The 13,174-nt window shown below is 32.0% G+C and overlaps 1 protein-coding gene and 1 non-coding gene across 3 annotated transcripts; both read left to right on the top strand.

The window, feature by feature from the left end:
* Nucleotides 1-186: 186 nt before the first annotated feature.
* TRNAV-CAC (transfer RNA valine (anticodon CAC)) lies at nt 187-260 on the top strand. Its single transcript has one exon. It is a non-coding gene; the product is annotated as a tRNA-Val (tRNA).
* A 5,298-nt stretch (nt 261-5,558) lies between these two features.
* Nucleotides 5,559-12,888, top strand: LOC125831665 (uncharacterized). 2 transcript variants are annotated; one of them, XM_049510838.1, is made up of 6 exons: nt 5,559-5,821; nt 9,194-9,233; nt 9,323-9,397; nt 10,984-11,149; nt 12,023-12,290; nt 12,453-12,888. In XM_049510838.1, exons 1-6 carry the CDS (start codon nt 5,768-5,770, stop codon nt 12,642-12,644), a joined length of 795 nt encoding a protein of 264 aa, XP_049366795.1. In that variant the 5' UTR covers nt 5,559-5,767; the 3' UTR covers nt 12,645-12,888. The 2 variants fall into 2 exon arrangements, with proteins under 2 accessions (XP_049366795.1, XP_049366794.1); XM_049510837.1 differs by having other exon boundaries at nt 9,323-9,400.
* Nucleotides 12,889-13,174: the final 286 nt, after the last annotated feature.

Here is a 13,174-nt window from a genome sequence, read left to right as displayed (position 1 = left end):
TTCCATTTATACAAAGTTGATTCTCAAACAAGTTATGTGTAATTGAATGAAAGGTCAAAAACATATTTAAAATATTTCGATTTTTCCAATTTTATACATGAATGAATATGTGTACGAGAGTGTTACACATGAATTGTCAAGAAATGTGTTCAATGATGGATGTTAAATTTCAAACATTAACAAATTGTCTGGGTGGTGTAGTCGGTTATCACGCTAGTCTCACACACTAGAGGTCCCCGGTTCGAACCCGGGCTCAGACATATTTTATTTTTTTGCCGTTTAATTCCATTATAATCGATGGCTCGCGTGTTATAGTTTTGAATTTAAATAATTTTCTTTTATAGTAACTTTTTAATTATAATTTTCCATGTGATAGGTTAAAAACCACAAAAATTAAAGAATACTTTGATGTGTTTGATATATCCTTAATTTAAGACATAAGATTAAAAAAGTCATATTTACTTTCTTAAACTTTGTACCAAATAAAAATAGGACAAACAAATTTAAATAAATGGTGGAGTATCAGTTTTTCCTTCCAAATATGGTGCAACTTTCTCTTTTTTTTAAAAAAAAATAATCAATGAAATATGATGTACACAACATGATTTAAAAGTTCTTTGTATATTCAGTTGTATGTATTTTTCGTATATTATGTATATTTGTGTGTATGCTATATATCAGCCCATATACTCTAACTTGTTTCAAAATACTCTCTCCGTTTTAATTTATTCATATTTTAAACTATATGTTTGATTAGAATCAAATTCCTATATAAAAGGTCAACTAAAACTAAGTGAGTTTATTCACTATCGATGAACCAAGTGACAATGTTGTTATTGGGAAAATTTAGATCATGATCGAACATTTTCTCATAAAAAAAGTATTTCATTCAAAATATATCTTTAGATTGTGGCCTAGAAAGTTTATTCATGGTAAGCCAAAAATAAAAAGATGGTCATTTACAAACCTCAAAGAGAAAATGGTAAATTCTTGTGAAAAAATGGTCATTTGTTCATGAATTCAAGGAATTTCACACTTCCACTCATTAGTATTTGGTCGTCGACACATACATCTTTTCAAAAGAAATAATAAATCAATGGCCTTTCTTGATACCCACATTAATACATAAGTTATTCAATATATAACTTATGTGTGTATCGAATATGCTATTTGCTTTACATTTGCCATCAAAGCATTTTGATTTTCATTTGCCATCAAAACAAAAGTCATTATTTGCTTTACATTTTGATTCACTATCAACGCAACAATCATCCATTGTATGGACCTTAAGTCGACTATACTTGTAAGTATATATAACTATTAACGTATTTTTATCATCTATACTAGTTTTGATGCACGTACGTTGCACATGAAAGCCAAACCATGTAGTACACTATTTTTAAAATAATGTCAATATTAGTAAACTAAAAACTTAAGTAAACGATTATAAACGGGACAATAAAGTATAAGTTCATATGAATAATGGATATATAATTTGTAATTTGTTTTCTTTCTTCGTGATAGTGTTTTGCACTTCTTTCTTTGATTAAGCCCGTAGTCATGTCAGGATTGTTTGACCATTTTGGTCCTATACCGTTACTCTGTTTTTGTTAGTTGCACTCTGGATCAACTTTGTCATATTCGTGCTTCCTGATTTGGTACAACACTACATCAGACGATATATTATTATGAGGGCCTCGAACATTATCCGTAGGGTGATCGGGACATTTGATCTACTACAATACACAACATCCAATGAAATTCGATCACACAGAATGTCATATTAGTTTAACATATTTTGAGGGAAATGAAGATGTCAGGATGTTACCTTGTAGTCATATCTACCATCACAAATGTATAGTAGAGAGGAAGGTCAAAGATATGACTTGTCCCGATTGTCATCGGGATTATAGTGGTATTGTGTCGTAGTTTATAACAACAAAAATGTGCATACGGGGGATTCAAACAGACAATCAACATATATTGATTTGGCATTCACGTGCAACCTACGTGCATCAAAACTAGTATATATATATAAGCTTCCAACCCCACCCACCCCATCTCCCCCCCACCCCGTGCTTTTTTTCTCATATTTATAATAAGTATAAACTCAATTTGTTTTCAAGTTTCGGCATTATAGTATCATTGACCAATGAGTAGGGTGTAAATAAGAAACCTTAATGATACCACAAATATATATATATACTCGAATAGTATCATTGACTAATGAGTAGGATATGAACATGATACCACAACATATATTTGTATTGTATAGTATTATTGACTAATTAGTATGGTGTGAACAAGAAATCTTAATGATATATGTTAAACAAAATTTTTAGTTAGGGCATTTATTATAATTATTTAGCGGGGCATCAACGTATGGGGTATATGTTTGTAATTAATTTCTATTTTTGAGGCATTTGCTTAGTTTCCCTTATTTTCTTCTAGGAAAAAAGGTCAAAAATTCCCTTAAACTATGTGAAATGAACAAAAATGCACTCCGTTTATAGTTTGGCTCAAACATGCCCTTACCGTCAATACTTTGGTTCAAAAATGCCCTTAAATTATGCTAAAGGAACAAAATTGCCCCCGTTTGTAGTTTGGTCCAAAAATGTCATTATCGTCAATACTTTGGTCCAAAAATGCCCTTATTGTTATTTAATGGGTCAAAAATGCTCATTTTCCAAATAAATCTATTATTATTCTTTTTACACATTCCTTTTCAATTAATGTTTTTTTTTTTTTTAAATAGAAAATGTTTATCTTACTTCAATTCAGAAAAAAAATAACAAATGAAAATATTTCTTATTTTTTATCGTTATATAAATATGAATTAATGATGGATGTACTATGATCTTATATATATTATCTGTCGAACGGGTACAAGAAGGTATTCTATTTAATTGATAAAATGAGATTAAGAAGAAAAAAATATTTCCTACATTTTTATTTGTTAAAGTAATTTTAGAAGAAAGAAAACAAGAATAGTGTTCTTAAATAATAGGGAAAAAGGAAAAATATACCCCCGAACTATCGTAAATGGTATGCACATACCCTACGTCTTACTTTTGGGACATTGGTGCCCCTGCTGTCCAAAAACTAGAGCATCTATGCCCTTCACTCTAACGGAAGACTAAATAGGGACACGTGACACAATTTTATCCGTTGATCCGATATTAAATAAATATCGGATCGATAGATAAGATTATGACACGTGTATGTTTGTTAGTATAAAGGGCATATATGCTCTAGTTTTTGGACGGCAGGGGCACCAATGTCCCAAAAATATAACGGAGAGTATCTGCATACCATTTACGATAGTACGGGGATATATTTGTCTTTTTTCCCTTAATAATATTTTAATTAGGAAGAAGATGTGTTTTAAAAGACGGAAAAGGGCATTTTTTACCCATTTTGTAACTATAGGGGCATTTCTGGATCAAAATATTGACTACAAAGGCATTTTTGAGCCAAACTATAAACGGAAGACATTTTTATTCCTTCACATAGTTTAATGATATTTTTGACCCTTTTCCCTTTCTTCTATTCAATTCGTAATAGGTCATAAAATATGAATAAATGGCACAACATGACAACCTATAGACTAAATTGGCAAAAGATAGCCCATTTTTAATTTATTGGCAAAAAAAGGACTTTCTTTTATTTATTTGGCATTCAATAGTTATTTTGCTTTTTCTTAAAAAATGTATTTTTGTTCCCCTTATTTTTCTCTAAACACGTTTGATTGCTCCTTTCTTTTTTTCTTGAAAAGGTAAAATTTAATGTTTTATTATTCCTTTTTTATCTCTCCTTTTTGTTTGTCAACCATTTTAAAATAGACTTCTTTCTCTTTTTTGTCTCCTTTATTTTCTTTCTAGAATTCTTTTTATACGTATATTTGTTTCTCTCCCAATTTTTTAATTCTTCTCCTTAATTCACTTTGTTTATGAAAATCAGATATAACAATATGTTTATTCATGAATACTTCTAATAATACTATTTTATATATAATTTTGTGCTTGTCCAATTAATTGTTGAATTTCATGATTTGTGGAATTGAGGTTTTTTCAATTTTGTTTTTGCGAAAATTTAGGTTATTAATCCTTTTTTTTATTTTAACTCTAAAATCTTTTTCACATGTATATTTGTTGCTCTTCTAATTTTTTTCGTTTTCTCCTTAATTTACTTTGTTTATGCAAATCAGATGTATGTTTATCCATTGGTCCTCCCAAAATCTTCTTTTAATATATAATTATGTAGTGTTTTTTTCCACTTAATTTTGAAATTTCGTGATTTGTGAAATTAAAATATTTTAAACTTTTTTTTTTTGCAAAAATTCAAGTTATAGTATTTGGAATTTTTGTTTTCAATTTCATGGGTAATAAATGTTCTCATAAGATCCTCGTAAAAAATTAGAATGTTGATTTTGATGAATACAAACCAATGTATACCAATAAATGTCAATCTCAATTTGAATAAATGTATACAAATTTATTAGGTAAATACAGACCAATGAATACATAAATGATACGAACCAATGTATACATAGTGCAGTTACCGTATACATAACAAAAATCACATGTACAATTTATGAATAAAATTTAATTTGTACATTTATCATATTAACTTCATTCTTGTATTCATTATAGTTATAACCTATAATTGTTGGTAACATTCTTATGTATACATTATAAGTTTATGTATACATGCTACAGTTATTGTATACATCAATAAAATTTACACGCCTATTTTTATGAATGATTTTTTGTGTATACATATAGAATTTTTTTATGTATACATTATGTAATTGCAACTTCAATTATTTTATAATTTTTACATACGTGTTATTATAGTTTCTAATAAAAAGCATTGCCTCTTATATTATTTGATTAATTATTGTCAATTATTTGATAATTAATACACGTTAATTGAGCACTAATAATATTATTTTTTTTACCTTAAAAGTAGTCGCCGTCTTTTGATAAGTTAATTAAAGAATTAAAAAAATCCTTCCTTGAAAGTTGATATAACCTTCTTTTAATGGGTTAATTAATAATTATTTTTTTTCATTTCTTAAAAGTAGGCAACCGTTTTTTAATAAACTAATTACTATCGGTTGGTAAAAAAATAAATTATAAAATTACAATCAAATATATATTTATGTTGTTGTAAACTGTGTTTAATTTTTTTTTTTGAAAAATAAAGTGATAATAAAGTTGAGTTTGAGAATTTAAAGAAACTGAAAAGCTAACTTCCTTAATTATAGGAGTTAAAAATAAGGAAGAAAAAATAATCTCACATCTCCTTAATTAATGCTGGTTGGTTGCACATGGTTTAAAAAAAAACTATAAAAAATCATTATATTCCTTTACGCTATTACGTGCTTCTTCTTTTTTTGGACTATTAATTACTAATTAATATTGGGCTATATGTTGCCAATTGTATATAGTAGTTGTATATCTGTGTCAATTCCTCAAACAATATTGACATCCATTTGGGCCTAGGAGATATCAAGTAATGGGCCATAATGTGCTCCAAGCCCATTCTCCATTCTCAATGGCGCGCTGGGTAAATGTTCGTTAAACACGCGTGACTCCGTCGCTGTTCAGACGTACCGGTCACTTTCCTCCTCCATTTTCGTTAATCGAAAAGCTTCTTCATTAAGTAATCCAAAACGAATTTCAAAGAGGAAATTTCACCGTTCATCTCATAAACAATAGGTACAGCTTGATCTCCTTCGTATTTGTCTTCATTATACAATCCGATGGACGATTCTTACACCAATTTCCCGACGAGTCACCTTGTTGGCTCAGTACCGGTACGTACTTTTCACTTCGCACTTGTTTTTGCCGGTAGCTTTTGTTTTTTTCTGTGGATTTTTCCAAATCGTTGAGATTCTCACTACATTGGCGATTTTAGTTAGCTAATTAGTTTCCTTTAGGTTTATAGACCGATTAGGGTTAAGAAAAATTAGTATGGATATTGGAATCAATTGGTTTTGGATAGAGTGGAATTGGTATTTGATTGTGTTTGGAAATGTATGATTTGTTGGGATTTTTCACTACATAGGGATTTTAGCTACGCTTTGAGGTAAATTAGCTTCTTTTAGGTTTATAGAGTGGTTAGGGGTTCCTTAAAAGACAATTTTTTTTATCGATATTGGATTTAATTGGAATTGAATAGAGTGGAATTGACATTTGATTGTGTGTGAAAATATATAATTTGTTGAGATTTTTCACTATATTGGGATTTTAGTTACTTTTTGAGGTAAATTAGCTTCCTTTAGGTTTATAGAGTGGTTAGGGTTCCTTAAAAAGGCAAATTATTATCGACATTGGAATTAATTGGATTTGTATAGAGTGGAATTGCTATTTGATTGTGTGTGGAAATACACGATTTGTTGAGATTTTTCATTACATTCGGATTTTAGTTACTCTTTGAGGTAAATTAGATTCCTTTAAGTTTATAGAATGGTTAGGGTTCCTTAAAAGACAAATTATTATCGATATTGGGGTTAATTGAATTCGAATAAGTGGAATTGGTAATGATGAGGATTCAATGTAGTAGAAACCCAACTAGTTTGGAGTGAGGCATAGATGATCTGATTGATTGTTTTCCCTAATGGAGTGATTGTGAGTGGAAATTTATGATTTATTGAGATTTTCTCTACATTGAGACTTTAGTTATTCATTGTGTTAAATTAGTTCCTTTAAAGAACAATTAATGATCCTTCAAAGACAAATTATTATCAATGTTGGGATTAAATGGATTAAAATAGAGTGGAATTGGTATTGAGGATTCAATGTACCAGAAATTAGCTAGTTTGTTGTGAGGCGTAGTTGATTGATTGATTCTTGTGGTTAATTTGTTTCCTTTTGTGTTAGAGAGATTTTTCCATTTGAAGAGTGAAATTTTGCTATATCCACACAGTTGATCACCAACTAGTTCGTGATTGAGGCTTGTTTATTGATTGGTTGTTGTGATTATTTGTTTCTTTGTAAAAGTATGTTCGACTGCGAACTAAGGGGGAAACAACAACAACGACATACCCAGTTTAGTCCCACTTAGTGGGGTCTGGGGAGGGTAAAATGTATGCGGATCTTACCTCTACCTCAGAGGTGAGAGAGAGAGGTTGTTTCTGATAGACCCTCGAGACTAAGGGGAAAAAAAGAAAAAAACATTTGGGAAACTGATTATTGGTTAGTACTGAAAATTTCTAACTACATTGGGATTTTTGTGATTGGTTATGATAAATTTGTTTCTTTCTATTGTGTGACACTACTAATAATTGGAAAATATAGGAAATAAGCATAAGATGGGTATATTTTAACACATTTGAGCTAGCTGCACTTGAACATGGTAGTTGATTCCGGATAGAGTATTTTTTGAATCCTCATAGTTTGGATGCACCTTGTAAGGAGACTGATGGAACGATATAGGGATATGAAGAGACACTTATACATAATGTTCATTGACCTCGAAAAGAAGTAGAATAAAGTTTCTAGGAAGGATTCTAGGGAGATGTTTGGATTCTAAAGGTGTTCATGTGTCTTATATTAGTCCTATTAAGGACATATACGATGAAGCCAAGACCTGGGTAAGAGCAGTGGCAGCGGGAGGTGATTTAAAACATTTCCCCGTCATGATGGGGTTGCATCAAAGATCAACCCTTAGCCCCTTTCTATTTGCCTTAGTTATAGATGAATTGACACGACATATTGTAGGGGAGGTGTCATGTTGTATGTTATTCACAAATGACATAATATCGATCGATGAGACGCGTAGTAGAGTTAACAATAACTTAGAGGCTTGGAGACAGGTCTTAGAATCAAAGGTTTTCAAGTTAAGTAGGGCTAAATCAAAGTACCTGAGTGCAAGTTTAGTGACACAATGCATGAATCGGAAGTGGAAGTGAAGATCGATACACAATTCATACCGAAGAGAGCAAGTTTCAAGTATCTTGACTCTATTATTCAAGGAAACATAGAGATTGACAAGGATGCCACACACCATATTGGAGTAAGGTAGGTGAAATGGAGGCTCTTGTCTAGGGTACTGTATGATAAGAATGTGTCACCAATGCTTAAAGGTATGTTCTATAGAGTGGGGGGAAATACACTCTCGTTTGAGGCTGAGTGATGGCCAGTCAAAAACGCACACGTTCAGAACATGAAGGTAGTGGAAATGAGGATGCGTAGATGGATGTGTGGGCATACTAGGAGAGATAAGAATAGGAACAAAGTTAATACATGACAAGGTGAGAATGGTCTTTGAGACGAACAAGATGAGGGAAGTGAAGTTTAGATGGTTTGGGCATGTAAAGAGGAAGTGCGCGGATGTCCAGTAAGGAGTTGTGAGAGATCAGCTATAAGAGGTTTTAAAAGAGATAGAGATGGGTCAAAGAAGAATTGGGTAGAGGTGATTAGACAAGACATGACACATTTTCAGCTTACTGACGACACGACTCTATATATGAAAATATGGAGGTCGAGGATTAGGGTAGAAGGGTAGTAAGTAAGCGAGTGTTGTCATACTTTTATGTGGAAGAGACAGGGGGGTCAATCTAAAAAAAAAAAAAAAAAGTATTCGTGTAGTATCTTATTATATAAATTTCACTACTATCTGTTGCATCATTTGCTCGGTATATCTTGCTATTTTGTTGCCATTATTTTCCTTTCAATCCTGGTTTAGTTACACTTCTTTTGACTGAGGGTCTATCGGAAACAACCTCCTACCCCAAAAAGGTAGGGGTATAGTCTACGTACATCCTACCTAGACCCCACTTGTGGGATCATACCGGGTCTGCTGTTGTTCACAGTTAGGATGCAAAGTTGCTCAAATTGTAAAGACATTATAAAAGAGCCTTTTTGAAATGAAGACTACTATTTTTTTTTTGTTGAAATGATAAATAAAGGATTTTGGATTAATAACTTTTTCTTAATATAACTACAATAGAATGCATTTTATTTGACAACTAATTTGAAGGATCTGACTTCCTTGAAATATTATGTTTTAGTGATACAACAATACTCAGGAATTAATTCTTTCCAGGAATCTAAAGTTTAAACCCAAACGTCTTATCTAGAGTCAGTTTTGATTGTTTGTTAAGTAATTTCAACTATACCTTTAACTGACTCTAGTATTTGCTTAGGACACTTCTTTTACATTATAGTTGTTATATATTGTACAGGCAGTTGTCACTGAAGAAAAGAACAGCTATAAACCACAAGGTACCCTCCTGTAATAGGAATTTGTTACAACTCTTTTGATTGCTCTCTTGAAGAACAAACTTATGCTAATCTATTAATGCTGTTAGCAGCCCCTACAGCAAATTCTCCAATACTTCCTCCAAATAATGGTTCAAATGCAGGAAGAGGGTATCAAACTCTTGAAGGTGGTATGTCTTTCAAGATACTTGTATTTCCTTCTTCCTGATATATGGCATAATTTCTTTTACTGAATACTGAGAAAGTTGGTGGGACTTGCATGTCATTTTGATGGTGGATGATGATTGCATTAAACTTTTTTATTGGATGTCCCTGGAGGGATGAAGAATACATTGAACTACTTGTTTGAAAAATGCAAATAGAATTATTCAATAAGAAAATATCATTTATGAGTTTGAAGTTCAATTTGTTTTAATGAATTTGATTTTGAGACCTGCGGAGGACTTGTAGAGTTAGTATGACTTGAAAACAAATTAGTAAATATCTACTGTTGAGACTTGTGGAGGACTTGTAGAGTTAGTATGACTTGAATTTTTTTTAGCAAACATATATTATTTATTGAAAAATGTATATAGAACTCCTTCAATGCAAAGCATTGTTTCTGAGTTATAAGTTCCATTTCTATTAATGGATTGATTCTGAGACTTGTGGATCGTTTTAGGTTATTATATGAAATTGTGCCAAACACCACGAATCATGAAAAGAGAGAATGGTACATAAGATAGGACTAATGGGTTCTGATTGAAGTTATATAGCAGACCAGGAAATAACTGCCACTGGTGGTAAGCCCTAGGTGATTGCTACAGTATCGGTTTTATCTTCTATTTCTTGGACAATCACATAAGTCCATTATGTGTTTAGGTCTTGCAATTTGTATATGTATTTTCAAATGTGCAGATAACTTTCTACCAAACCTAATTTTTCCTCCTTATTTTTGTGAATGTAAATATTGAATTGAAATCAGAAAACTCAAGCAGATCTCTAGCTGGGTATTACAATATAGCAGAGGTGGCTTCTTTCTTAAACAACCTAAATGAACTGAAAGACTTTGAGTGTCTGTAAAAGCATGGTAACATGAATTTATTACTACCTTGACTAACATGTCTCCAAAAGAAAACAAACCCTTAAATAACCATTCATCACATGAATTTGTTTCTTTCTTGTTTATGGTTCCACAGAAGCTAATTTAGAAACAATATCACTTACCTGTATATATAAGGCTCCATACTGAGGATCTATGAGGCCATTCCACATTTGGACAAAAGGGGAAAACCTTATAGGATGGAGCTACGATTGAAATTTTTTCTGAGACATGACCATATAGTGATAGTGATGGGATCTATTTAGGTAATATTTAGTAGACCACAGAGAGGAATCCATTGTTAACATCACACTGTTTAAGGAAAGGGATGGCTGCAATTTAGGTTCATGTAATTGAAGTCTGAAATAAAGAAAGAGGCTGTTTGTGCAGCTTACTTCTGCATATCTGCATGAACGATTGACATTGATCTTTTCCTTTCTTACTTGCTTCCTTTTCCTTTCCATGCTATTGTCCCTCTTGGGCTTCCTTTCTTCCATATGGCATTCACCAACCTTGACTTGTTAAACCTACCTTCTTGTAATGACTGCTAGGCATCTATGATGCTTTAAGGTGTGCATATGGTTGTTATGTAATCCAAATTCATACAGCACATCAGAAGTAATAGACGTGCAGCTTCCATTAGTTCAAGTAACACCTACCTATTTTATGCAGAAGGAGATGGGCAGCAATCAACAAACAAGTGGAATGGAGTATTTAGTGTGTCATCTTATACAGAATATTTTAATGTGGATACAGACCTTGTCTTGAACAGATTGATGAGTTCATTGAATCCTACTACTGGAGATTTCTTCAGCAAAATTGATGCTAATCCTGACCTGTAAGTCCTACATATATAACTGTAGAAACATGGTGAGAAAGCAACTAAGTTTTGTCAGTTGCTAATATATAGATTATTTAACTAGGTTTGAGGAAATATGAGCTAATTCGAACAACAGGACAGAAGTTTCCATATTCCATATATACATACACTTATGCATCTATATGTATTTTGTTCTTAACTCTTATTTCAGTGCTCGTTCTTCGTTCTCTTTTATCTGTTAACGTTGGCCAGTTTATGTTCTTGAAGCTTATAATCCTTTATAATAAATTGAAAAAAGATGCAAAAAAAAAACTTCTGTTTCAGTAGTGAAACTCAAGCTTGCTAAGGACCTTTGTGGTGAAAAGAAGTGAAGTCTTTGTAATAAGATTCTCAACACATACTTATTAGAAAATGGGATGCTGATCACATGTATATTTCTCATGAGGTGAAGTTTCAAGGGGAAACCTTGTCCATATTCTTGCTGTTTGATTGTGTATAGTATTTCCTCATTATAGGATAATGATTAATTCTGCATGTTGGTGTCCTATGTTGTATCTTGCAGTTCTGATGTACAAATTTTTAGTTCTTCTATGAGGGAATTTGGTATATTAGTTTTTGTCTTTTGAGACATAAAACCATTACGTTATTGATGTATCAAGCCAAAATAATCTTTGCTTCAGTTCTGGAGCCTCTCAAGCTGCTGGTAAAGCAATTCTCTTAGATATGATGTTGTACAGTAGCAATTCAATAGCGTGTCCTTTTTCTCTTTTTCTGTTTAATATCTTGCATCTCCTTGTAATGTGGGATTAGTGTGCTTTCCTTGACTTATGTGAGTTTTTAAATTTCTCCACCTAATACTGTTCTTCTTTCTCCTGTTCTTGCATATTTCAGTTATGGGCTTATCTGGATATCTACTACTTTAGTATTTGTCCTCTCTTCCATTGGGAACTGTGCCACATACCTGATGCAGAGCGATAGCAATAGTTCTTGGAACTTTGATGTCAATTATGTGAATGTGGCAGCCTGCTCAGTATATGGTTATGCATTGCTAGTGCCGTTGGGGTTTTACTTCTTGATTCGGTATATGGGTATAAGTGCTAGCCTGATACGCTTCTGGTGCTTGTGGGGATATTCACTCTTTGTTTTAGTTCTGAGCTCCGTAAGTATATAATTTTTCTCTGGATAACTCAGACCCTTATTAATCTTATTGCTGACATAATAATAAGGGAGAATTACTGGTTTTCTTTCACTTTAATATAAAATTAAAATTTTTGGCAACATGTATTCACTAAGATCCTATTATGTCTTCTCCATTTTTCAGTTTCTGTTGATCATCCCCGTTGAGTTCCTTAGGTGGACCATCACAATTGCTGCTGCCACAACATCAGCTAGTTTCGTTGCTTTAAACCTCAGAACATATGTACAGTCAGATGATCTTATGATTATACTGGTTGCTTCTTTTGCCCTGCAAGCAGCTTTGACAATCTTCATCAAGATGTGGTTCTTCTCTTAAAAGTTTCGCGTTACTCTGCCAGTTGTATGCTCAACTCGCAGTTTCAAAAGTGTAGTTCGAGTTTTGTTTTCTTCCCTTTTCTGGTGTGTTTGGTGTACCATTTAATCAGTGGTTTGCATAGTTGTGTGGAGCAAAGAGTGGACAGTACAAACAGAGGAAACTTGTAGAGAAGTCATGTTGCATTATGTATTTTTGGTCTATAGGTATATGATTATGTTTTTCATGAATGAAGCTTATAGTAAAATTGTCCTTTTCCCACATGCTTTGAAGTGGAGTTTTTTTTTTGGGGGGGTTTTCCTACTTTTTTTGCATAAATAAATCTAAATATTAGTGTGAATGTTGTTAAATAATTAGATTTTAGAGTCGATTTATTCTTATATTACAATTGTTAATATATGTTTTATTTTACAGAAAAATATTTTTAAATACGTAGCCCATAGTCATTTAGAACTTGTATACTAATCGACATCGTTAAATAATTAAATTTTAGAGTCGATTTATTCTCATATTATAATTGTTAATATATGTTT

The sequence above is a fragment of the Solanum verrucosum genome, unplaced genomic scaffold (genome assembly GCF_900185275.1).
Source record: "Solanum verrucosum unplaced genomic scaffold, falcon-dt-bn FXZP01000049.1, whole genome shotgun sequence".
Lineage (NCBI taxonomy): Eukaryota > Viridiplantae > Streptophyta > Magnoliopsida > Solanales > Solanaceae > Solanum > Solanum verrucosum.
This window is presented reverse-complemented; position numbering and strand designations above follow the sequence as displayed.

Excerpts from the sequence above, each read along its gene's own strand:
- LOC125831665 (XM_049510837.1), top strand. The coding sequence starts at position 5,768 with ATGGACGATTCTTACACCAATTTCCCGACGAGTCACCTTGTTGGCTCA. Across the intron at positions 9,401-10,983 it reads GTATCAAACTCTTGAAGGTG|AAGGAGATGGGCAGCAATCA; the intron begins GTATGTCTTTCA and ends TATTTTATGCAG. Across the intron at positions 11,150-12,022 it reads ATTGATGCTAATCCTGACCT|TTATGGGCTTATCTGGATAT; the intron begins GTAAGTCCTACA and ends TGCATATTTCAG.